The 26,908-nt window shown below is 35.9% G+C and overlaps 2 protein-coding genes and 2 long non-coding RNA genes across 4 annotated transcripts in view; all 4 read left to right on the top strand.

Moving 5' to 3' along the window:
* Positions 1-4,586, top strand: part of ATP7 (copper-transporting ATPase 1) — an 81,758-nt gene extending 77,172 nt beyond the window's left edge. Inside the window, exon 30 of the mRNA XM_073092603.1 lies at positions 3,580-4,586. Coding sequence (XP_072948704.1) covers positions 3,580-3,697 — 118 coding nt within the window. The 3' untranslated portion in view covers positions 3,698-4,586. The remainder of the gene's footprint in view (positions 1-3,579) is intronic.
* Positions 4,587-7,914: 3,328 nt separating this feature from the next.
* On the top strand, positions 7,915-8,525 carry LOC140757051 (uncharacterized). Its single transcript, XR_012103932.1, has 2 exons — positions 7,915-8,104; positions 8,219-8,525. It is a non-coding gene; the product is annotated as an uncharacterized LOC140757051 (long non-coding RNA).
* A 1,835-nt stretch (positions 8,526-10,360) lies between these two features.
* Positions 10,361-11,764, top strand: LOC140757024 (uncharacterized). The gene is made up of 2 exons (XR_012103926.1): positions 10,361-11,047; positions 11,226-11,764. It is a non-coding gene; the product is annotated as an uncharacterized LOC140757024 (long non-coding RNA).
* A 1,361-nt stretch (positions 11,765-13,125) lies between these two features.
* LOC140757046 (uncharacterized) lies at positions 13,126-14,333 on the top strand. Its single transcript, XM_073092599.1, has 2 exons — positions 13,126-13,288; positions 14,068-14,333. Exons 1-2 carry the CDS (start codon positions 13,213-13,215, stop codon positions 14,307-14,309), a joined length of 318 nt encoding a protein of 105 aa, XP_072948700.1. The 5' UTR covers positions 13,126-13,212; the 3' UTR covers positions 14,310-14,333.
* Positions 14,334-26,908: the final 12,575 nt, after the last annotated feature.

Here is a 26,908-nt window from a genome sequence, read left to right as displayed (position 1 = left end):
GAACTCTCGCTCGCACTTCTAGTGTTGTGCGTAACAACAAACGGATTTGTCGATAGTCAATAGCATGTAATCAAGGAAAGGTTAAGGAAATATTGCAAAATATTTTTAGGATGTATTTTAAAACGTCCTTTAATAACATCCATATTTATATTTTTACATTATTACATTAGTTATCAAATAACGGATCTTATAACAACACCCATATTTAGATTTTGCATAAATATATTAGTCGTCAAAGAAAGCGTCCTTTAATTATAGCTACGTGCGTCCGAGCGGCATCTTTATCGATATCGAGTTGTGCGGATTGTCATATTTGAAGGTGGTAGAACCCTTTGTGGGTCGACTCCGGCGGCACCACCGCCACACCTATTTCTGCCTAATAACAGCAGTGTTAAGCGCTGCTGTGTTCCGTTTTGAAGGGTGTGGTAAGGGAGACATACTTTTCCGAGGCGTTCCAGCTTAGTCCTCAGGGGTAGCGGCGCATCTGTGGCCGACCTCAGGTAGGTATATCTAATCCTACCTGGGGTTGATTACAGATGTCCATGGGCGGCAGTAGCCACTTATCATCAGGTGGACTGCATGCTCGTCTGCTACTTCTATATTATATAAAAAAAAAAATCCTTTGACGTCATCTTTTATGACTCGGGCCGCACGTTCGTAATGGCTTGAATATAGGAATTTAATACGTTTTTGGCGTGAAAGGTATCCCTGTGTACTAGGATGATACCCGGACAGCGGCCGTGCTCCGACTATCTCAGCTCGGAGCTTGTATATATGCAACATGTTGAGAAAACTTCGATAGCGTGATTCAGAAACACGGGGCGCCATCTCTTAACGAGTAGGGGGGTGTTCGTCACACCTTTAAGGAAACTTTTATTGTATATATATATAATGTAAAATATATATTTTGGGGGGCAATAAATTAATAAGTAGGTTTCATTTTTGGAAAACTTCTTAAAAAATATATTTTTTTAATTTACACCCTGTATATACATTATACATGATGCCAAAATATTGGAAAAATATATTTCCTAATTATTTTTCTACGTACGAGTAACTAATTATTTTTGGTAAGAATCGGGTGAACGAATTTAATTTAGAAGCAATCAAACTAAGCACGTTTTTTTCTATGCACATCTTTATCTATCTTTTGTTATGTTTATCTATTGTTTATATCTTTTCACTCACGTGTTGTTTGATGTGTGTAATAATTAAGATTTAAGAGAATTCAATTTATAAGAAATTAAATAAAGCACAATTTTTGTATGTCATTTTTTTCTATGTTTTCTTATCTTTTACCTGTCACACACGTGTCGTTTGATTTTCGTAGCCAAAAGCGACACGTTATTTTCTATTTATTATTATATTTATCTAATTTTTATTATCTTAATTTATCTTTTACTTGTAACTCACATGTCCTTTAATGTTTCTAGCCAAAAGCAACACACTATTTTCTATCTAAATTATATTATATCTTTTTATATCTTAATTTATCTTTTCTTATCTTTTACTCACGTGTCGTTTAATGTTTCTAGCCGAAAGCGGGACTCGTTGAAATCCGCACTGATTAAGGTCTAGTTTGTATGGTGTGTAGTTTTGATTTTTATTTTCGCCTTCTGTGGACGTTTTTGGGTTAAAAAAAGGAGTTTTTTGAACACATTTCAGCATTTATACGGATTAGTTTTGGGAAGTAATGCTTCTGTTGGGACGTTTGGGCAATTATTAAAGTGAATTTTTCAAAATGACATAAAATCGACACAAAAATTAGCATAATAATTATTGCGAGTTTCATAGAAAAGCAAATTTTGAGTGTATGATACCATGCCATACGTTACATTATCTTTTGTATGGCAGCTCTTTGTAACATTTTTTTGAGATTACTAACATAAATAAATAGTTTAAAAACTAAAAACCACGCTAAAATCAAACAAGGAATATCGTTAATCCTAATTCCTGACAGTCCTGATGAAGAGAATGGGATAAAATTATTAAAATCGTGTATTGTCATCGGTTCTTGATAATTGTTCAAAATTATAAATTAATAGGACCGTTCAAAGTGGGTAAAAATCGAATTCAAAGATTCCGTTACATACATACATACAGGTCAAGCTAATAAAAGCGTGGTGAAAATAGTTATTCGTTTCACTTGGTGTATATTATGTGCATATTGTTTTTTTTTTTAATATTATAGGAGTAGCAGACGAGCATGCAGTCCACCTGATGGTAAGTGGCTACTGCCGCCCATGGACATCTGTAATCAACCTCAGATAGGATTAGATATTCCTATCTGAGGTCAGTCACAGATGCGCTGCTACCCCTGAGGACTAAGCTGGAACGCATCGGAAAAGTCTGTCTCCCTTACCACACCCTTCAAACCGGAACACAGCAGCGCCTAACACTGCTGTTATTAGGTAGAAATAGGTGTGGCGGTGGAGCCACCGGAGTCGAACCACAAAGGGTTCTACCACCTTTAAAATATACATGCACTCTTTTATTAAATACACTAAAGAAGTGTAACTTCTTACGTTTTTCATAAGTACACATATGCTTCTTTATATTTTAGCGTCGTGATAAAATTTACTGTCTTTTTTATGTATTTTAGCAACGGAATCGACCTTCATATTTTTAAATTTGAAATACCATAATAAAATATTAGAAATGATGATTAAATATTGAATCAGTGACTTAATTTTCGGGTTTTTTTTCGAATTTTGTGTATGTACAAGTTAAAGTAAATGTTTAGAAATATTTGCTGAAATGTGGTCATGATTACTTCTACTTTTGCATTTGGAGGTTATGTATTGAAAAGGTATGTTGTTTTATTATGTGTGTTTTTCTTTTGAGTTTTTTTTTGGTTTTGTTTTGCTTTTTAAGGTTAAAGGAAGAAAACGAAGTATTTTTTTAATATGATTGGTATTTGGTGTGTGTGTTTTGCTTTGGTGTGATGATTTTATTTCTCAAACTACTTTTTTTAAATTTTCAATTTTTGACTCGACGCGGAGGGTTATGTTTTCCGAGCGTATGTATGTATGTATGTGTCATTCTGTGTCACGCTGCAGCACAAACGGCTTGACGGATTAACATATGAGTTGTCGTTGGATTCGTCTAATGCGGGAGTGACATAGACTATATTATTAAGCATTCAAATATTTTTTACAACAATTTCTAGTATTTGCAGCGAATGAACTGAATATCTTTTCATTCACTCATGAACAATTTTGTATGACGTTGGGTTTTTTAATTATAATAATAATAATAACGTTTATTAACGAAAACAAGGACTACAGCAATCATTATAACAAAACACAAAATCAATTATAACAAAAGAAAAACAAAATTAATTTCGTCTTATAAATATACCTGCTATTTTGCGGATAATGTTTTGCATATATAAGGTTACCGGAACTCAGCGTAAGTCGCGAAAACATTGGTACACGACACTGATTTTCTGTCCGGTCCCGGTTACTATTGCCAGTTTCTTCTTGCAGTGAAAGCACTGAATATCTTTTCATTTACTCACCAACTATGATTACCTACATTTGCCACATCATTTTTTTAATTTAATATTTTTTTCAACAGATTATTCAACCGAAACAAGCCGAATAACGGCTGCCTGTTGCAAGAGGAGGACGACATGCTAACCGTCTCTTTCATACCGAAGCGGCCCTCCCGCGATGAACCCAGCCTCAACGGGTAACCATTCATAGACTGAGTGATAGTGAAGTGAATGAAGGTGATGATAATCTACCATTCACTTATAAGTGGAGTGTTTTGTTACTGGGGACTGATGGTGGTTAAAAATCGATCTATCTATTCTTTTTTATACCGAAATAGACTGAGTGATAGTGAAGTGAATGAACCAGATCAGTACCATTCACTTGTAAGTGGGAGTGTTTTGTTAGTGGGGATTGATGGTGGTTAATAATCGATCTATCTATTATTTTTTAAACCGAAATAGACTGAGTGATAGTGAAGTGAATGAACGAGCTCAGTACCGTTCACTTGTACGTGGAGTGTTTTGTTACTGGGGACTGATGGTGGTTAATAATCGATCTATCTATTGTTTTTAATGCCGAAGCGGCTGTCCCGCGACGAGCCCAGACTGAATGAGTAACCACCATTCATAGACTGAGTGATAGTGAAGTGAATGAAGGAGCTAATGTACCATTCACTCTACGTGGAGTTAAGTGCGGCCTGCGGTGGTTAATAACCGATCTATCTATTGTTTTTTTATACCGAATAGCCTACAGTCTGATTTATAATTAGGTGTCCAAAATGTAAACAAACAAATGTCATTGTAAAAACACGGTTACAGGTATTGTAAGAAATAAAACCTTTAACAACTACATACAATTTAACAAACGCGCTTTGTAAACGAGAAAACATTCGAGTTCGATCACGATCACGAAAATGAATAATATCAGCTACGAAATTTAAAAATGGCGGCACAAAAAATCGATGATGATGATGAATAAAAAAAAATGGTTAGCTTATTATAGTCTGCGTCAAACTGCTAGTCCGCTCTGAAATTAGAAACGAGTCGCGTCGAATAGCAAATTGTAGATATCAGCGGAACGAAGACAGCGACACTCCCCCCCACCCCCCGCTGCTCTCGCCCGCGGGTACATAGTTGCGTTAGTATGCCCGTATGTTGCTACGGAATATATGCTTGTAGTTGTGCGCAACAACTTCAGAGTGGACTAGTAGTTTGGCACGGACTATACAAATTAATACAATAATATAAATGAATGAGATTTGGATACAAATTTTATTTTTCGACGTTATACTTCTTTTGGCGTTTTGGAGAGATATTATTGTATTTTTACTCGACAGCGGAGGGTAATGTTCGAGCGTATGTATGTATGTGTCATTCTGTGTCACGCTGCAGCACAAACGACTTGACGGATTAACATATGAGGTGTCGTTGGATTCGTCTAATGTGGGAGTGACATAGACTATATTATTAAGCTGTCGGGTTTTTGTAATAATTGCTAGTTAACATGGCACGGAATTGCGCGCCGATGTAACACATAATATTTTTTTCTTAATTTCCCAAAGAAGTGTAACTTCTACCGTCACATAAGTACACACGTGCTTTTTTAAGTATTTTTTGTAATATTACACGCGTTGTAACGTGTAAGATACGCACGGATGTAATGTTTATCATTGAAATGTGCACATAATAATTACGCTATGTGCAAATGTAACTACATAATCATACGAGGCTCAAATATATAGTATTTGTAAACTTTTGTATGTGTAAAATGTAAAATGTAAAAATTAAACTATTTAGCTTTTAAATAAATTTATACAAAATATATGTATGTTGTTTATATAAAGACGGCACATACAACACATGTACACGTGTTTGTGTTGTCTTTGTGCATACGTGTGAGGTCACGGGACGTCATAATACTGTCTATCTCGCTCGCACGCGTACGTGTGAGCGGGACAGAGTTATTATCTTCTATATAGTACAGGTGTTTGTGCTGTGTCTGTGGATACGTGTGACGTCACGTGACGTCATAATACTGACTATCTCGCTCGCACGTGTACGTGTGAGCGGGACAGAGTTATTATCTTCTATAGTACAGGTGTTTGTTCTGTGTCTGTGGATACGTGGACGACACATGACGTCACAGCACTGTCTATCTCCCTCGCACGTATACATATGAGCGGGATAGAGTTATTGTCTTCTAAATTTCAAATGGCGTCAGATAAGGCGTTTTGAACTGCATACTCAAAGTCATTTGACTGTATACTCATTTATTACAATTATTAAAAAAGTTATTATCCTCGAATAGATAACATTTTTTATTGATAAAATTGATTTTTGACATCATGTTTTTTCGTTTTTTTGTTCGTAAACTACTAAATTAAACCTCTATTGTTACTAAATCTACGACTGAAGAGCATTTTGAAAATATTTCGAAAAATATTTACCGAGCTATGCTCAAATAAGTTACCAGTATTCTAGTATAATGGTGGTAAGGTCCGCGTAAAACTGCTAGTCCGCTCTGAACATAGAAATGAATCGCGTCATAGCAAATTGTATGACCACACCTGCTCGCAACAACTTCAGAGCGGACTAGCAGTTTGGCGTGGACTATAATACTTTAACTTTAATATTCATAATACAAATAGGTGGCACCACCGTCACACCTGTTTCTGTTATAACAGCAGTGTAGCGCTGCTGTGTTCTGGTTTGAAGGGTGTGGTAAGGGAGACATACTTTTCCGAGGCGTTCCAGCTTAGTCCTCAGGGGTAGCAACATCTGTGGTCGATGTTAGGTAGAAATCTAATCTTATCTGAGGTTGATGATGTCCATGGACGACAGTAGCCTACCGTCAGGTGGACTGCATGCTCGTCTGCTACTCCTATATTACAAGGCGTTCCAGCTTAGAACATAAGCTGTTTTCCTTTGGTCTAAGACTAACTATGTAATGTTGGAAAATTGTAATATTACACAAATAATGTACATAATTGTAAATAAATAAGTTTTATTGTAGATGGCGTCTGTATCGCTTGTGCCAAGGTTATATACATGGGCGGTAGAAGCGTTATTTTAATTTAAAAAAAAAGTAATGCTTTCCACACACAGCCCCACACTAGAATTCGCTGTGTGGGTTTCGTGGACACATACAGATGTAGACAATACCCAGACCCAGATATCTAACTTTATTGTGTAGATGTCTGATGGGGATCGAACCCGGGACCCTCTGGGCGTCAGACTGGTATGGTGACCGCTCCGCCTCGTGAATGGTCAATGAGTCTATCCCCCCCTATCGCTCTTACATTTATATTGATTTTGGTCACCCTTTAAAGATCAGGTCTTCTTATTTAGTTCTCTATAATCATTTTTGCCCGGTAATTATTAATAATTAATCAATCCATGTGTGTCTACCAAAGATAGACATTGGTCAATTTCTTCATACTGGACACATAGATTAGTAAAGATACTTCGCCGCCTTGAAATTGAATGAAGCCACAAACTGCTTATTAGTGAGTTCTTTTTTTGAAATAAAAACATTTTTAGAGAAATTTTACGAATAAATAACTAATACTGCGTAATTTACATAATAAATAAATAGTTATTTCAAATATTTTAGGTACATTTTAGCACGGAGACGTGGCAAAACTTTTTTACGCAACTATTTCAATTCTCAAAACTGGGTACATTTTCTTGTTAGGAGTGAGTAATCTTTACTAATCTATGACTAGACATTGTCTTTCGATCTTTGGTAGAAAAACATTCGATAGATTGAATATTAATAACGGCAATAAATCCTTCATGATTGGAAAAAAAACAATAATAATTATCATTATATTTAATATTGCATTGATTATGTTAAATGTACAAATAATTTTGAAAAATGATAGTTTTATTTTATTATTGTAAATTTTATTAATGTTAATTAAGTCATTATTATTTAGGATATAATAGCTATTTTAGTTTTATATTTTCGAAAATACAAAATTATTATAAAGGTACACAATTGTATTTTTGATGCTATTTGAATGAGACAGGACTTAACTAAGAACAACGTACTGATTTATGTCTACAGGCATGTAACGTATCAGACACGCACCGTGCCAGACAAAACAATATCACGCAATATAATGTGTATGAATGTATTTATATCGTCCGTAGCGCGACCGTGACACGGGCTGCCTGTTAAAATATTGTATACAAAGTAATTTTGTCTGACATGACACGTTCAGTGTCTGTAGATATAAAGAAAGCCAAAGAGCTGACACACATAAGAAACACGAGTACAGCCGAACGCAATCAGAAGATTCACGATCGTATGTTACGAAAGGTTTGGCCGATGAATGACCGAAACGTCTCTTTCGGCCAAAACATGGCCAAATCAAATCTTCGATCGGTCAGTTTATTATTACTCTGAGTTAAGTAAATCGAAACCTCTTATTGGCCGAAACTTGGCCGAAACCGAACTTTCAGTCGGTCACCACATTAAGGTTACTGTGAGTTTAGAAAAAATGATAAGTTTTGGCCAAAAATAGGCCATTTCTGGTCGAAACAAACCTCTTTTTGGCTGAAACTTGACCGAAATAGAATCTTCAATCGGTCACTCCTTTGTTGGTACTCTGAATTTAGAAAAAAAGTTTTCGCCAAAAATAGGCCATTTCTGGTCGAAACAAACCTCTTTTTGGCCGATACTTGGCCGATACCGTATAGTCGGTCACTACATTGTAGTTACTCAGAGTTTAGATAAAAGATAAGTTTCGGCCAAAAATAGGCCATTTCTGGTCGAAACAAACCTCTTTTTGGCCGAAACTTGGCCGATACCGTATCTTAAGTCGGTCACTACTTTGTATTTACTCAAAAAGACAAGTAGCGCCCTCTAGGGGATGCTACAAAGGTAATTAACGAATGCTTTTTTATTAAACTTAGTTCCTAGTGTATTTATTTTTATCGTCTGTAAATAAATTTATTTTGTATAAGCTTTGCAAGTATTATATTTTTTTACTGAATATAATCAAAATAAATATATTAATTTGTATATTGTGTTTTTTTTACTAATAATCTACCTTTTTACCTGGGGAGGGTAATGTTTTTCGAGCATATATACAGTCCGCATAAAACTTCTAGTCCGCTCTGAATATAGAAATGAATCGCGTCGCCATAGCTAATTGTATGACTACACCTGCGAGCAACAACTTCAGAGCGGACTAGCAGTTTGGTGCGAACTATAACTAAGTATGTATGTCTCATTCTTAGTCACGCTACAATCTATAGCTACAGCACAAATGGCTTGATGGATTAACATATGAGGTGTCGTTGGATTCGTCTAAATTGTGGGAGTGACATAGACTATATTTTTAAATAGTCGTGTTTTTGTTTTTATATATATTTTTTAAAGTTCAAAGCATAGATTACTAAAGACACTTCGGCGCCTTGAAATTGAATGAAGCCACAAACGGCTTATTATAGTAAGTTCTTTTTTTGAATTCTTGACAAATAAAAAACATTTTTAGAGAAAAATTACGAATAAATAACTAATACTGCGTAATTTACAATTACAATGTACAATTTACATAATAAATAAATAATTATTTCAAATATTTTAGGGACATTTTAGCACGGAGACGTGGCAAAACTTTTTTACGCAACTATTTCAATTCTCAAAACTGGGTACATTGTCTTGTTAGGAGTGAGTAATCTTTACTAATCTATGGTTCAAAGTTTATAATTTAATTAGTAAGATCTTTGGGGCGTCTAAAAATCATAGTAGTAATGCACACTACACATTTGTAGTGAAGGTAGTACAACCCTATGTGGTTCGACTCCGGCGGCATCACCGCTAAATCTTTTTCTACATAATAACGACAGTGTTAAGCACTGTTTTCATAGACGGTACGAAATCACAAAATGACGTCATAAACTAAAGCTATAGTGAAAGCAATTACGTTAGGCGGTAGACCCGCTGGTTTGAATGGAGTAAGGGAGACATACTTTTTGAGACCTCTCAGAAAATCATCACCTACTAGATCGACATAATGACAAACATATCAATACCACATGGATTCTACTTATTTTTGTATTTTATTCGTCATACATCAGTATTATTAAATAATTTTGTACAAAACTAATGAATTTCGAAGAAATGTACACGGTTTTACGCGCCGCTAGCGGTCAAAATGGCGCTAAATTTGAAATAGTTCTAAAATGGTTGCAAAAATGTGGTATTATCGATGGCCGAATAATAAGTATTGATTTATATACAAAATCGTATTTACGACTGTGTCCAAATAAAGAAGAACTTACGTTAGTCCAATTTGTGCAGTTATTAGGTATTTTGGCGCGGGAAACGAGGCAAGACGTCAAAAACTTTTTAATTGCGTTCGAAACTGTCAAGGCATAGATAACAGATGAAATTAGGGCTGCGATCAACTTATAATAGAAAAATAGTAAGATTTATGTTTTTAGGTTTTTGTGTATGTAAATAAAAGTATAATTAAGTTTGGGTTTGTTATTTATTCATGGTATGTTTTCAAATATTAGAAATGTATGTTTCGCTTTTATTTTATTTATTTATTTCTTAGGGATAACAATAGCGTACGCCAATTACAGTTATCCACACATTAACATATGTACATGTAGTAAAATAGACTAATATTAGATGACTATTACCTACATACAATTGGGTACTTGACAGTTATAACAATAAAATATGAAATATGTTGGATATGATAGCTTATAAGTAAACATAAATTATGCAGTATTTCGTTTATTTTTTAATATGTTCTAAGTATTTTAATTTTTAAAAAGAAATTTTCGATTTTTTATCTGTGGATTTTAAATCCCAAAACGGCGACAGTGCTGCCTCAAATGTCATGTGACGTCACTACATCGAAACCTGTCGATCACATCGAAACCTGAAGTATGTGTAACGTCGAAGTTTATTTCTATATTTTCAATGTGTTGACGTCACGCTACGAAATGACACTTGACCGCCTGTTTTGGCGTAACGTTCCGTTTACCGTAATAAAAATATGTTTTTTATTAATAAATAGCCCTTTTTCGAAAAAATGATCAATGAAAGGCATATATAATACGTATATGAATTCATTAAAACAGTTTCCCAAAAAGTGTCAAGTAGCCAATTGGGTACTTGACAGTTATAACAATAAAATATGAAATATGTTGGATATGATAGCTTATAAGTAAACATAAATTATGCAGTATTTCGTTTATTTTTTAATACGTTCTAAGTATTTTAATTTTTAAAAAGAAATTTTCGATTTTTTATCTGTGGATTTTAAATCCCAAAACGGCGACAATGCTGCCTCAAATGTCATGTGACGTCACTACATCGAAAGCGAAACCAAACAAGACAAATAATAATTAAATCGTTTGCTGTTAGAGTTGGTTGAATTTATGTTGTGAACCGAAATGGAGCCATACTATATTAAAGCTGATAGCGTGAACCTGCTTAAAGAAGATCCATATATGCAGTGCAATAAATCAAAATGGATGCAAAAAATCTTGTGAGATAACCTATGGAAATATCAAATAAACAACGTAAGTAAAACATTCTTTATATTTACATTTAATCATTTCGGACAATTAAAACATTTCTTAACTGACTTCAGACAGAAGAAAGGTTGTCTTCAAGTAATTATTAAGATTTTTTTAAATATACTTATATTCTTATGTGAACTGTTTTAAGGTTATTAATTGGTTATATTTATATTTACAGATCTTCCCGACAATCGTATAGTGACGACGTTATAGAGTATGTGCAGTTTAAGAGGAAGGCAAGTTTGTGTTTCATGAAAAGTAAAAGTTGTCCTGAACACAAGGTACATTAATGAAAATGAAAATGTGATGACTGTCCTGCCTAGAAGAAGTGAGGAGCCAAAAGTTTCGAAAGTGGGCACCAGTCTGAAATACATAAAGTAAAGTACACGGGAAATAGTACTTCTTTACTTGCGTAACCTACCCAACAAGATGAAGGAAGAAAAGTGACCATACAGTTCCTATTATTGCATTGCAATTTAATTCTGAAAATGACAGTGATAAAAATATATATCCATTTGTTACGGAAAATAATTTTAGTAATGAAGAAAAGCAGACACGCAAGCAGCACAAAAATTTAGCTTAGGTGATCTGTAGTAATTATTGTAACTGTAACATATGATAAATATATACAAAAGTTCTACTGTGTGTACTCACTAATAGAACCATATAAACCAAATAAATAAAGAAATCGGTTAATATAATACTAATATTAGCAAATCATGTATTTTTAATTATACAGTCCTGTAACTTAATCAGTGCACATGCACCATCAATAATAACACAGTCATGAAATATTTTAATTGTGTCCTATTAATTACAGAATGGGCCCTTAAAATAGAATTCTCATAGACGTTTTATAATTCTATTCTTATCATAGACATCTATATAATATATTAAATATATGAATACTTCCACTTGCTGTTTTGTTTTGTTTTGATTACGTCCCGTGCTAATGATTTGGAATTGACGAATCACTCGAGAGTTACTAAATTTATTCCTTTTTTTCAATAATACTTCTCTTACATAGATAGTATAAAATGTCATTGCTTGCAAACAGAGGATTTAAACATATAAGAATCTGCAAGTTCTTTAACGTTTATGAGATTTGGGTTTCGGAACTTGTATAAGCAAATTTGTTACGATCGTACTTGTACACATCGTCACTGCACACGTCTTATAACTTGTCATTTATTTAAATTTTAGTTATAATAGCTAAATAACTCTCAATTTTCTTCTAAGCGTTGTTTGTTTACAGTGTAATGACGTTCCGCCACAAAATGACACTTGACCGCCTGATTTAACGCGACGTTCCGTTCACCGTAAAGAAAGTTCGTTTTTTATTAATGAATAGCCCTTTTTTCGAAAAAGTGATCAATGAAAGGCATATATAATACGTATACTAATTCATTAAAACACTTTCCCAAAAAGTGTCAAGTAGCCAATTGTTTTCATGTGGGTAGACAAAAAAAGTAACTTCAAGACATAACTACGAAGTTATATAAAAATAAATAAATCTATCAAATACAAACAATAATTAATAAATATGTTTTCCATAAATGACAATAATAAGGTATATATGTATATATATTAAAAAAATAAAAATATATGTATGTACATATATAAAATGATTCGAATCGATCTTATTTTTTTATTATAAGCATGCAGTTTATCCGATGCTGCGTGGGTACTGCCGCCCATGGACATCTGTAATCAACCCCAGATAAGATAAGAATCCTACCTGCGGTCCGCCACAGGTACGTTGCTACCCCTGAGGACTAAGTTAGAATGCCTCGGAAAAGTATATCTCCCTTACACACTCTTCAAACCATAACACAACAGCGCTTAACTCAGGTACGAGTATCTAATCCTATCTGGTGTTGATTACAGATGTCCTTGGGCGGCAGTAGCTTACCATCAGGTGGACTGCATGCTCGTCTACTACTCCTATATAATAAAAAACGACAGAAAACCTTGAATGTAGCACTTAGAACAATAAGGTTATTGTTCCGAGATCTAGCCTTACTAGATTAAAAATTCCTTAAAATATCTTTTGTTTAATAATTACTTTTCCTTATTTTATTTTGACAGTATACACTGTCATGCTTGCCGTTAATTGACAATATATTATAATTTCTAATACAATTTTACATTTAAAACAAAAAACAATGGATGATGAATTTGAGAAACTCAAAAAGCAAGGCAAGAACACCGTCGACGGCTTAGTGCAGTGGTTGAAAGACTGTAAGTTTTATCATATTACTAACTACTTGACCCGACAAACTTTGTACCGCCTCAAAATCTATTTATCAAATATATTTCATATGAAATATAGCCTATGTTACTCGTGGATAATGTAGCTTTCGAATGGTGAAATAATTTTTAAAATCGTTCCAGTAGTTTTTGAGCCTATTCATTACAACCAAACAAACAAAGTTTTCCTCTTTATAATATTAGTGAAGACAACTATATGATAGAATTGTTGTTCAAATCCAATGGTATCACCGCCACACTTATTTCTACCTAATAATAGCAGTGTTACACGCTGCTGTGATATGATTTGAAGGGTAGGGAAAGATAGATATACTTTTCTGAGGAATTTCGGTTTAGTCCTCAGCGGTAGCGCGTCTGTGGCGGACGTTAGGTAGAAATCTAATCTAATCGGGGGTTGATTATATATGTCCATGGGCGGTAGTAGCCACTTACCATCAGGTGGACTGCAAGCTCATCTGCTACTCCTATATTATAAAAACGAATGCGCGGCAGACGCTCGTTCGCATAGTGTTTTCAAAGTCGTGCGTCGTTTGAATACTTTTTTGCAGATCGCTTAGGTACGCAGGTTTCCTCTCGAAATTTTCCTTCACAGAGCAAGACATAATAAATTTTTAAAACCCATCTAACTTCAAAAAATCTGATGTGAGCGCCTGTGACTCGAACCTCAGACCTTTCGACCGTTTTATCCTCTAGGTCATCACATAGGCTTACAGAAACTGCAAGAGTCTAATTACCATTTATTTTTGTAGCAAAAATATGCGACGGCACAAAAGAAACAGAGGAGAGAGTTAGAAAACTCTTCGCCGACGTGGCCGATGCAAGCAACGTCGAGCTTTCAAAGTTCAAGGAAGCTTTGGCGAAGCTGGCTCAAGAACAGCATAAAAACGTAGAGGAACTGGCTAAAACCTTGGCAGCGGAAGCTCCGAAGCTGTTAAATGCTTTCGCTGCTGGCGCGAGCGCTTTTAAGGAAGCTTTGAAAGGAAAAAAGTGATTTGATAATAAATATTTACTTTTACATCTTGTATTATTTTGTATTCGCTTCCTTAAAAGGTCTTGGGTGATAGAAGCCTTCATGGTTCGACAGTGGTACTTTTGCCATAACTATTTAGTTTGAAGACGGCACCATCTCTATAATAATTTACCCTTCATCTCCCAGGACCCACCAAGCAGACCTACCAGTGGGTCTATGAAGAGTGAAGACTGACTTGTCTCTTAAGACTCCCTGGTGGGTCCTATGACATTTGATTGTCTTTGAAGACCCATTATCCTAAATTGAACCAATTTCTATTTTATAACAGCAGTGTAACTCGCGTGGCGGAGCGGTCACCATACCGGTCTGACGCGCAAAGGGTCCCGGGTTCGATCCCCGGCCAGACAGATATCTAACTTATGAATTTAGTAGATTTAATAGATTTCTGGGTCTGGGTGTTTGTGTATTTGTCTCTGTGTGTGTCCATGACACCCACGACACAGGAAATCCTAGTGTGGAGCTGTGAGTGTAGAAAGCGTTGAAGCGTTGTTGTAACGCTGCTGTGTTCTCATTTCAAGAATGGTAAAGGAATTACCATTTTTGCCGCGTACGTGCAAAATGTGGAATGAACTTCCTCCCCTCAGGACTATGACATGGGGCTCTCCAAGAGGGGTGTAAAAAGAGCTCTCCTTCAAAGCCGGCGATGCATTGGCGACTCTGGTGTTGCAAATGTCCATAGGCGACGATGACTGCTTTCCATCAGGTAGCCCGTCTGCCTTATCGTTAGGTTATTATATAAAAAAATACACTTATCTACATGAGATATTCTAAGCTTTAGAGGTAGCAACTTATCTAGGACCGACATTAGTTAATGATAGTGGTAGAACCGGTATGATTCGTTCAGGAAATAACCACTACCACAGTTAAATTTATTTCTAGCGTGACGTAGATATGGCATTTTCGTGGAAGAGTATAGATGCCGGTTTATTTACATATTAAAGGACATCTTATATACTTACTAGCTGATTCGGCAAACATTGTGTTGCCATATAAAAAAAAATTAAAAATCTAACATCGAGCGGTATGAAAAAATATGAAATTACTGAAATTGCTATTAAAAAATAGGGGTTGGTGATAAAAGGGTAAAAATGTAGGGTTGTATGTAATTTTTATGCCACATTAGAGAATAAAAAAACAAAAAAAATGTTCAAAATATAAAAAAAAATGTTCAGTGTGAACAACCCTTATCACTTAGGGGTATGAAAAATAGATAGTAGGCGATTCTCAGACCTACAGAATACGCATATAAAATTTGGCGAAAATCGGTAAAGCCGTTTCGGAGGAGTACGGTAACTAACATTCTGACACGACAATTTTATATATAAGATTTTATTATTTATATATTAAATGACTCGCATATTAAACCTATTCCTACTTAATAACAGTAGTGTTAAGGGGGCTGTGTTCTGGTTGAAGGGTGTGGTAAGGCATACTTTTCCGAGGCATTCCAGCTTAGCCTTGAGGGTTAGCGGCGCATCTGTGGCCGACTTCAGGTCGGCCGGAATCTGGTCTTGTCTGGGGTGATTGCAGATGTACAATGATGACAATAGCTACTTAACATCAGGCGAACTTATTTGGAATAAAAAATAATATTACTTATGATGTGGATGGTCACATCATAAGTAATATTATTTATTTACAAATACTAGAAATTAAAAAAATCGTGTTACGGAACACTCCGGATGCGGGTTCGACTTTCACTTGGCTAATTATTTATTTTTTAAGTCTTACCGGCATGCATAGATTAGGTAAGATACTTCGCCGCCTTGAAATTGAATGAAGCCACAAACGGCTTATTAGTAAGTTCTTTTTTTGAATTCTTGACAAATAAAAACATTTTTAGCGAAAATTTACGAATAAGTAACTAATACTGCGTAATTTATATAATAAATAAATAATTATTTCAAATATTTTAGGGACATTTTAGCACGGAGACGTGGCAAAACTTTTTTACGCAACTATTTCAATTGTCAAAACTGGTTACGTTTTCTTGTTAGGAGTAAGCAATCTTTACTAATCTATGCCGGCATGTTGGTTTCCTCAGGTTTGTTCCTGTTCCCTCACGTTTGTCACACATCACAATTAAGGTGGCAATTAAGGGTCATCCCAACTCTTATACTCTAGATTGCCCTTACGGTGAGTGAGTAGCCCACATAACCTTTTTTTTTTTTTTTTTTTTTTTTTCTCGAGGGGGAAACCTTCAAAAGGTACCCGACGACGTGGGAGCGACGCCGGGTTATGTGGGATTTTTACCGCACTAAAACCCCCCCGGTGGCCGTCCTCAACGCTTGTTGGAGAACTCCGGGATCTCCAACGGAACACAACCGGAGCCCTCCAAGCGCGATGCCCAACGGGCTCTACCCTGGGGGAGCAGTTTTCGCTCCTCCCACACCATGTATGTTTACGACGGTATGCGACCACACATACCGCCGTCCTTCCCGGGGTCACTTGCTGGACGGTTCGAGCTCCCACTCTTGCCGTCCGCAACCCCGGAAGCCCCCTTTTAGTCGCCTCCTACGACAGGCAGGGGATACCGTAGCCCTATTCTAGTCCCGGAACTACAGGGACAAGGACCCCGACAGAAAATCTGAATACCTCAGGAGAAACTCATTCCTCATCTTACACGTTCATGGCAAGAACGTCCGTGCTAACCGAACCGTGAAGGACCGCCACGACTCCAGGTGGTGTGGATGGAACTTCATCCTTCGGCGAGTGGTGCGATAAAAAATTATTGAGGAAACAATCGATGATATTTCGCGAGTTCGATTTCATTCCGAGCAGGTAGGTAGGTCATTATACTAATGACGTCTTGATTCTGGGTCAATAATTAGCACCCATTCTGCAATAAAACCCCTGCAGAAATAACATGATTTACGAGTATGGTGCAGGAAAGTTAAATTTTCTTGATATTTGTCCTCAAGTTAAACCCGATAAGGAAAACTTTACCAGAGACGATAAACTGCCAGGATGAACGCAGTTTTTGACCCGAATTCCTAAAATTGAAAACTTGTTTTAATAGTTTCCTAGTTTGCATGTTTTGTAGTTATCCTCGAGGTAAATATTACGTTAAATAGATTTTTTTTACAACATATGAGTAGCAGACAAGCATGCAGTCCACCTTATGTAATCAACCCCAGATAAGATTAGTTTCCTATCTGAGGTCGGCTACAGATGCGCTACCCCTGAGGGCTAAGTTGGAACGCCTCGGATAAGTATGTCTCCCTTAACGTATCCTCTAAATAGAACACAGCAGCGTTACACTGCTGTTATAACAGAAATAGGTGTGATGGTGGTGCCGCCGGAGTCGAACCACATTGAGGTTTACACGTATGGAGTTTCTTTTGCCGCTTATTCTCCATAGCTAAACCTTCCGAAGCGGTGGTAGTTTGTTGACGTTCAAAATGAGTTATATGTTATATATGAATCAATCTATGAAATGAAATTAAATGAAATATATTTATTTATTTGTATAGGCCAACGACGGCACTTACAAATTGTCAGGTACAATATATATTACATATTAAAATGTATTGTTATTCGTTATAGTGTTGTGAATTGTAGTTTGCGCCCATAATTAAGATTAAGGTGACACTCACCAAAATTGTATTGTATATTCAAATTCAAATTCAAATCTCATTTATTCAAAATTGATTCATATATATAGCTACGCCTAATAAAATGTATTAGTGTTTACTTCGTCGGCACAACAATTAAATGAATAAATCTTTATATATATATTTCTTATGCGCGTGTGTATGTCACTGAACTCCTAAACGACTGGACTGATTTTGATGAAATTTGTTGTGTGTTCAAGGGGACTTGAGAATGGTTTAGATTCACAGTTTAGTCCGTGGGAAAAGGTTTTTTTAATTTATTTTTAATTCGTAAGTAGTTATAGAATCGGAAACTATGCATTTGATCAAGTGATGATCTTTAGCAAAGTTGTTGTCCAAGAGCCGAGAACGAGGGTTTGGGAGTTGGTAAGACCAATTTTCGACAGATGGCACCACTGTCATACCAATGCAGGTACAAATTTTCCGTTTTATGTATGTCATATTATTTCTTTAAAATGCGGGCGAAGCCGCGGGCACCACTAGTAAAATATAGAGAAATTCCAAAATCATGTAAGTTGCAGCATTTATAACTTAAGAACGGCTGCACCAATTTTCCAGATTTTTGTGTTTTTGGATTCGTTCTCTTGGACTCTCAGAAAAGCTATTAAAATTTTGAAACATGAAGGTCAAACAAATGGACGCCGTTTATCACGTACCTAAATATTTTGGCGAACGCTGTGGAAATGGTAACAGAGATAAAATTGGATTATATGTGACATTTTGTAGTTATTTATAAACACGTGTGACAGATATTCATATGCAAAGTTACAATCTAATCATTTTAGGTGATGCAAAGTTCACCGGGTCATCTAGTTTTGAATAATTTAGGTATAGGTCTGTGGCCTTATAATAGCAGTGTCACGCGCTGCTGTGTTCTGGTTTGAAGTGTGGTAAGGGAGACATACTTTTCCGATGCGTTCCAGCTTAGTCCTAAGGGGTAGCGGCGCATCTGCGGCCAAGCTCAGGTAAGAATATCTAATCCTATTTTGGATTTATTAATGATGACCATGAGCGGCAGTAGCCACTTACCATCAGGTGGATTGCATGTTCGTCTGCTACTCACCTTTATATATATTTCTTACGTGCGTGTGTAGGTATGTCAATGAACTCCTCCTAAACGACTGGACTGATTTTGATGAAATTTGTTGTGTGTGTTCAAGGGGACTGAGACTGAGACTGAGAATGATTTAGATTCACAATTTTGTCCGTGGGAAAAGGTTTTTTTTTAAATAATTTTTAATAATTTTCGTAAGTAGTTGTTGATTTTGGAATGTTTCACATTGGATTCGACAGACTTCGCTACCATCGCAGTTTGAAATATTCTATCTATTTTGCAAACCCGTAAGTGATAAGGGTTGTTCACCCTTAACATTTTTTTTATTTATATGGCAACACAACGTTTGCCGGGTCAGCTAGTATGTTATAAAAAAAGCGTGTTAAAAATAATACACCAATCAATAAGACCCGTGTAGTCTAGGTCAGGCACTTAGAAAATCACCTGTGAAGAGGTGCGGTTACAATACTTTGCGGTCTCAGTCTCCAGTGTCGGGTCTAAGTGTAGGTTAAACCAATCTCACCACATAATAGATCGTGGTTAGTGTCATACGATCTAGTGCTCTGTAAAATACTAGCACGAGTTCTATTTTATTAGTCTTGATTGTTCACACTAGTATTTATTGCTCGCTAACTCATATCTATAATTATCATAAGATTAGGTATATCCCTGTAGTTCGGTATGTCCCTGTATGGTCCCTGTATCGGGTATGTCTCTGTAGCACCGGGACCAGAATAGGGCTACGGTATCCCCTGCCTGACGTAAGAGGCGACTAAAAGGGGTTTCCGGGGTTGCGGGCGGCAAGAGTAGGAGCTCGAACCGCCCGGCTAGCGACCCCGGGAAGGACGGCGGTACGTGCGATCGCATTCCGTCAAAAAAAAAAGCTATACTTAATCATCGGGTATATGTGAATTTACAGAAAAAGTTAGAATACATCATAATAGTAATTTTACAATTTTGTCTCTCTGTTTGTCTGTATGTTTGAAATAACATCACACGAAAAGTACTAAATTGAATTAACTGGATTTAACAGTATATTTTTAACCCGTATCTTGACTTAACATTTAGTCTTTACTTCATTAAAATCAATCTACTCTATCAGAAGTTATTACAATTTAAAGTCCGAAGTAATTTTTCTATATTGCATGACGTGTGCGGAGCGGAGTTTCAGTTTACAACGTGCTCTGAGCTTGATAGATGGCGTTGTACCATTGACGTTATACTAACTTTTGATTTTTATTATAAAACGAGCTTTTGCCCGCGGCTTCGCTCGCGTTACGAAGTAATATTTTCATCCCCTATTTTACCCCCTTGGGGGTAGAATTGATCAAAATCCTTTCTTAGCGGATGCCTACGTCATAACATCTACCTGCATGCGAAATGCATCAGCCCGATCCGTCCAGTGATTTGGGCTGTGCGTTAATAGATCACTATGTCAGTCAGTCACCTTTGAGTTATATACATTTAGACATCTGTTATTAATAATCGATCTATCAAATTTTTGCTTATTCAAAATCAAAATTTGTCATTTTTAGTAGGCAGAAATTGTCAAACGTTTAATAATGAGAAATCAATAGTAACAGGTGTATGTAGGTAGGTACTTTTATTAACTACAGATAAAAAACCACAGCAAATGGTTTTCCTGTAATTTTTTAACAGTAACATGACGTAAAACAAACTAAAATGATTCATAATAATGTTTTGTAATTGGTTAAGATTATGCACCAGCGTCATATATAAAAACTCATTTTATTATGAAAATTAATTCAGAGTTCATTCGTTTTATTTCCTTAAATATTTATATCATAAGACATTTTGGTAAAACCGTTTGTTGTGCGTATTACCTAACGTCAAAAAGTATTTTAAATTACGAAAATAAACTTGAATACCTAATATTTTCAAAGTCTAACCAAAGGGTTTTACCCTTTTTACTGCGCCGTTATAAGTCGAAAATGTGGAATGAGCTTCCTTCCGAAGTATTCCATGAGCGCTTTGACATGGGGTTCTTCATATAGGGTGCAAAAAGAGCTCTCCTCCAAAGCCGGCGATGCATTGGCGACTCCTCTGGTGTTGCAAATGTCCATAGGCGACGGTGACTGCTTTTTATCAGAAAGACCTTCTGTCTTATCGTTTGATATACATATAAAAATGTCCGTCTGTCACAAGCTATCTCTTGAACTGTGATACGTAGTAGACATAATTCTTACATAGTGCGTAGGTATCATTTGCTGTAGCTTCCATAATAACAAAGAAAGGAAGCTATAAGGAAAATATAAAAATGAAACAGACTTATAAGAAACATACTTTTCGGAGTTTTTCGTCCTTTTTACACCATTTTTACGGTTCCGTACCCAAAGGTAAAAACGGAACCCTATTACTAAGAGCGCTGTCTGTCCGTCTCTCCGTTTGTCACATGGCTTTATCTCTGGAACCATAATAGATAGACGCTTGATTTTTTTACTGAATATGCATAACGGTGGCTGCTAAAAGAACAAATACTAAAAATAACAAATAATAGAAATGTTGAATACGAAAAGGGGTCCCCATACAACAAGCTGCTATTCGATATTTTTCCAATAAACTTTTGAACCGTTATAGGTAGACAGTTAAAATTTTGACAATGTGCGTACTTTAATGGCGGCTCTAATAATAAATACTAGAAATTAAAAAAAAAAGAAAAGGTTGGTTGTGCGAACCCTCCAGGTGCAGGTTAAACTTGCACTTGGCCAATTATTGTCTATAGGTGTTACGGAACCCTTCGAGGGCGAGACCTCTCACACTTAAATGATTAATTTTTAACAAAAAGTCTGTAATGTATATGTGAAACGTTGCTCCACGCTTAAGCATTTTACAAAGTGAAGCTTTATTTTTTACTGATTTTTTGAATAAGATAAAACTTATGTATTCTCATGTTTTACCGGTAGAGGGAAACTTTTTCGATGAAACTGAAATGTTTTGAGAATTCGCTAAAAGTAGTCAAAGTTATACAGTCTACCTGTACCCTTACCATGAGTCTTAAAACATGAGAAATGTTTTACCGGTAAAGGGAAACTTTTGAGAGGAAACTGAAATGTTTTGAGAATTCGCTAAAAGTAGTCAAAGTTATACAGTCTACCTGAACCCTTACCATGAGTCTTAAAACAAACCCATAATTTTACGTTACGTTTACTCAATCCATTATTCTGTTCCGTTTGCTTCAGTAGACTGAGTAAACGTAACAATAAGTAAGTGCTCAAGTCTTTTTGTCTGCCTCACATGTTCGCAAAAAAGAGAGAGACAAAACATAAAGCGCCATTTTGCCCTTTGGACATTTAATGTTACGTTACTGTCACTATAGTTTTGAAACAATCCGCTAGGGGCGCTGATTGGAATTTGTATGTATAAAATTAAAAACTCATGGTAAGCGTACTGATGGTATGTGGCTACTGCCACCCATGGACATCGGTGATCAACCCCAGATAACATTAGATTCCTACATAAAGTTCGCCACAGAACTGCTGCTACTTCTGAGAACTAAGCTGGGACGCCTCGGAAAAATATGTCTCCCTTACCACACCGTTCAAACCAGAACACAGCAGCGCTTAACACAGTTATTAGGCAGAAGTAGGTATAGCGTGGTGCCTACAGAGTCGAACCACAGAGGGTTTTACCACCATCAAACTTTGCACTACATCCCGTGACTTGCTTTGACATCCTTTTTAGGGTTCCGTACCCAACGGGTAAAAACGGAACCCTATTACCATAGATTAGTAAAGATACTTCGCCGCCTTCAAATTGAATGAAGCCACAAACGGCTTATTTTAGTAAGTTCTTTTTTTGAATTCTTGACAAATAAAAACATTTTTAGAGAAAATTTACGAATAAATAACTAATACTGCGTAATTTACGTAATAAATAAATAATTATTTCAAAAATTTTAGGGACATTTTAGCACGGAGACGTGGCAAAACTTTTTTACGCAACTATTTCAATTCTCAAAACTGGGTATATTTTCTTGTTAGGAGTAATCTTTACTAATCTATGCCTATTACTAAGACTTCGCTGTCTGTCCGTATGTCCGTGTGTCACAGGGCTATATCTCCGGAACCGTTATAGATAGACACATGATTTTTTTTACAGAGGATGCATAACGATAGTCGCTATAATAACAAATACTTAAAATAAAATGAAGTTGAATATTAGACAGGGTCTCCATACATTTCATTCATTCATTTCATTCATTTCATTCATTTCATTCATCATTCATCTCATTCATTTCATTTCAGTCATTTTTAGATCTAATTGTTAAACCGTACGAGCAAGACGGTTGAAATTTTTACAATCCGTTTATTACTATAACTGATACTATAATAAATACAAATAGGAACCATAAAACATATTTCAATAAAGTTATTTTCATTTTATTATACTTTGTTTACGTATAATATCATCACCCCAGTGCCATCTTTTTTGTGACATAAAAGTAAGTATTGTTGAAAATAATAAAATGTATAAAAATAAATCAAAAATAATGCACATTTGATGGTACGGAAACCTCCATGTGCGAGTTCGACTCGTACTTGGCGAATTTTTAGCTTTCAACTTTGAAAAAGGTTGACCACACCTCAATCATTCTAAAAAGAGATACGTGCCCAGCAGTGGGACAGGATTAAATTGATGATTATATAAAAGCTACTGTGAGACTTATCTGTGGACTAAATTAGTATTCAAAACGTTATTTATAAGACAGAATGCCTCAGTCTTTTCCTGTTATATATGAATCTTAAACCGTTACTGGTTTCTTAATAAATCCATTAGTAGGTTAGTAGTTCTTTGGTAGATAATTACATCTCAAATGACAATAAAAAATCTATATTTGTGCAATTAATCACAGTAATGAACTTCATTATCGTGTTATAATTGTTCATTAGAACGCAATTATAAAATCGATCCTCTAATAATAAAATGTATAGACAGTTTACTTAGCAAACGAAAGAAAAATGATAAAAACTTTAGACTTCGAAATGGAATTTCTGATTTTTTTATAAAAGTAATAATAAATAATAAATGTGAATACACTAAGCCTCATTAATAAACGATCTATCGTTCTATCGATCTATCACTCGTTTAACTATGATCGAAATAAGACATTGTTTAGTATAAAGAAATGTAAAATATCAATCTGTGGTAGACAAAACATTGGATAGATTGGTTATCAATAAGGAACGTAATTTGCAGTCTTCTTTATCCTAAATGGTCACTATCGTATGAAACGCTCCGGATGAGTAGGTACGTCTCTCTAACCAGACGCTTCAAACCAGAACACAGCAGCACTTAACACTGCTGTTATTAGGCAGAATTTTGTGTGGCGGTGGTACCGCTGGAGTCGAACCACACAGGACTACCTTTTATTACAAATGATGACGCATATCGCGCAACTCACAATAAAATCAACGCCATAAATCTTATTATAACTGATGCATCAACAATGCATTAAAATAAATATCAATTAATTGATAATGTAGCTAAAAGGGATTCTGCAAGCAACGCGGAAATAAATTACCATAATATTATAAAGAGATCTTACAACATCTTCTTTGTTTACATCTCGAACACTATTCGATTATATACTTTTGTTGTTGCGTAAATACCGTAGTATATAAGTATTAATTTACTAAGAGATCGGTCATTGCCTTGTTACCCTCAAGGTCGAACCCTTATTAGCTGGGGCGTTCTTATTTAGTCCTCAGGGGTCGCAATGTATCTGTGGTTAACTTCCAGTCGGCATCTAATCCTATCTGTGGTTGCTAACACATGTCCATGGACGGCAGTAGCCACTTATCATCAGGTAGACTGTATGCTCGTTTGATACTGTTACAAAAATGGTATAAAATGATAGCCTAATGGTCAAGAAACTCGGCCTCTCGATCGAGGGGTCTGAGATTCAAATCCCAGGCACGCACCTCTGATTTTTCAAAGATATGTTCGTATTAGAAATTACTATCACTTGATATACGGTGAAGGAAAACATCGTGAGGAAACCTGCATACTTGAGAGATTTTATAAAGAAATCTCAAAGGTGTGTGAAGTCTACCAATACGCACTTGTCCAGCGCGGTGGACTATGGCCTAATCATTCTGAGAGGAGACCCGTGCCCAGCGGTGGGACAGTGATGGGTTGATGATGATAAAAAGGGTAAAACCCTACGTCAAATCAGTTAAAGTTACACTTAAACCATAGTTATCTTGTTTCTAGGTGAAATCCGTACATTTACCTCATTAAATGTGCTAAGCCCTGTTGGTATGTGGATCGGTTAAGGCTGTGCTCGCACTGTAGTGTTCAGTTTTCCTTATTTACAATAAACAGTCATATTGTGGTTTGAACCACATGCCGGAGGGTCAAGGTTCGAATCAGGCATGACGATTTTTGGATGTCATGTGCGTATTACAAATTAATTGCCTTACTAAACGTCTGATTTTTCTGTTTGATACGTATTAGAAATTAATTATAACTTGTGGTAGAAATCTTTTCAAATTATTTTATTATTCATTCATCACCAACCCATTACTGTCCCACTGCTGGGCATGGATCTCCTGTCAGAATGAGAAGGATTAGGCCATAGTCCACCGCGCTGGACAAGTGCGTATTGGCAGACTTCACATACCGTTGAGTTTTTTTTTTATAAACTCTCTCAGGTGTGCAGGTTTCCTCACATTTTCCTTCACCGTATATCAAGTGATAATTAATTTTTAATACGAACATATCTTTGAAAAATCAGAGGTGCCTGGGATTTGAACCTCGGACCCCTCGATCGAGAGGCCGAGTTCCTTGACCATTAGGCTATCACTGCTTATTTTTATTCATTATTATATTTTAATTAAAATATTTCGCGTTATTTTTGTGATGTGTCATTTTTATAATAGTAATTTCTCATTTATATTGTCACTGGCGCACGATTGTATGAATTAGCTAACAAGAAAAAGAACGGTCTTCACGTTTTACTCTTTATTGATACATTTTTAATTATTAACATACATTAAATGTTAAATATAAATTAAAAATGGACTTATTTACAAAATATATACAAGAAAATTATAAATAAAATAAGCCATCTAAAATTGCCGTGTGAGGCATGGTTCCCAAAACGCTGGCGGCGTTTCCTTGCTGCACGGCAAGACTTAATCTTTGTGCAAAATAGCCGCCAGCTTTTTGGTCACCGGAAGCAGTTTTGAGTTTTGAGTTTCATTTAGAGCGGAAATAATAGTTGTAAATAGATTGCTTCTCACCAGCAATGAAACAGACTCTTATTAACATAAAATAATTAAAAAGTATTGTTATGAAAATATACCCTTACAGTAGGTACTTTTGAGATGAGGAAGAAGCACTGAACTCGCCTGACCTTCATGCTCTGATCCCTATACACATATGATATAAAGGGCTACAGATATATAGGTACAGATTCAGTATAAGTCCTGTAACTGACAGTTCATTTTTTACGTGGGAAAATCCATTATGGATAGCATCTGTTCCGGCATAACCTTCAGACTTGGTGGCGACAGAGATTTATGCTAAAGTCCTACCAGCTAAAACTTCACGATGTTTGACGCTACAGTACAGCGATGTGTTAAGGAGACATGCTTTTCCGAGGCGTTCCAGCTTAGTCCGTAGTAGCGGCGCATCTGTGGCCGATCTCAGGTAGGAATATCTAATCCTATCTGGGGTTGTACAGATGTCCATGGGTGAACTACCATCAGATGGATTGATGATCCTACTCTTAAATTATAACAAAAACTACTGTAGGCAAAATAAAAAGTAACTAAAAAAGTGCGATTACGTTTCCCTCGACCTTCTTTTTTTTTCTTTTCGACAGGGAAACCTTCAAAAGGTACCCGACGACGTGGGAGCGACGCCGG

This window comes from Epargyreus clarus, unplaced genomic scaffold (genome assembly GCF_041222505.1).
Source record: "Epargyreus clarus isolate Ecla_fem2 unplaced genomic scaffold, WU_Ecla_fem_2.2 ptg000036l, whole genome shotgun sequence".
Classification (NCBI taxonomy): Eukaryota; Metazoa; Arthropoda; class Insecta; order Lepidoptera; family Hesperiidae; genus Epargyreus; species Epargyreus clarus.
This window is presented reverse-complemented; position numbering and strand designations above follow the sequence as displayed.

Excerpts from the sequence above, each read along its gene's own strand:
- LOC140757046 (XM_073092599.1), top strand. The coding sequence starts at position 13,213 with ATGGATGATGAATTTGAGAAACTCAAAAAGCAAGGCAAGAACACCGTC. Across the intron at positions 13,289-14,067 it reads AGTGCAGTGGTTGAAAGACT|CAAAAATATGCGACGGCACA; the intron begins GTAAGTTTTATC and ends TTATTTTTGTAG.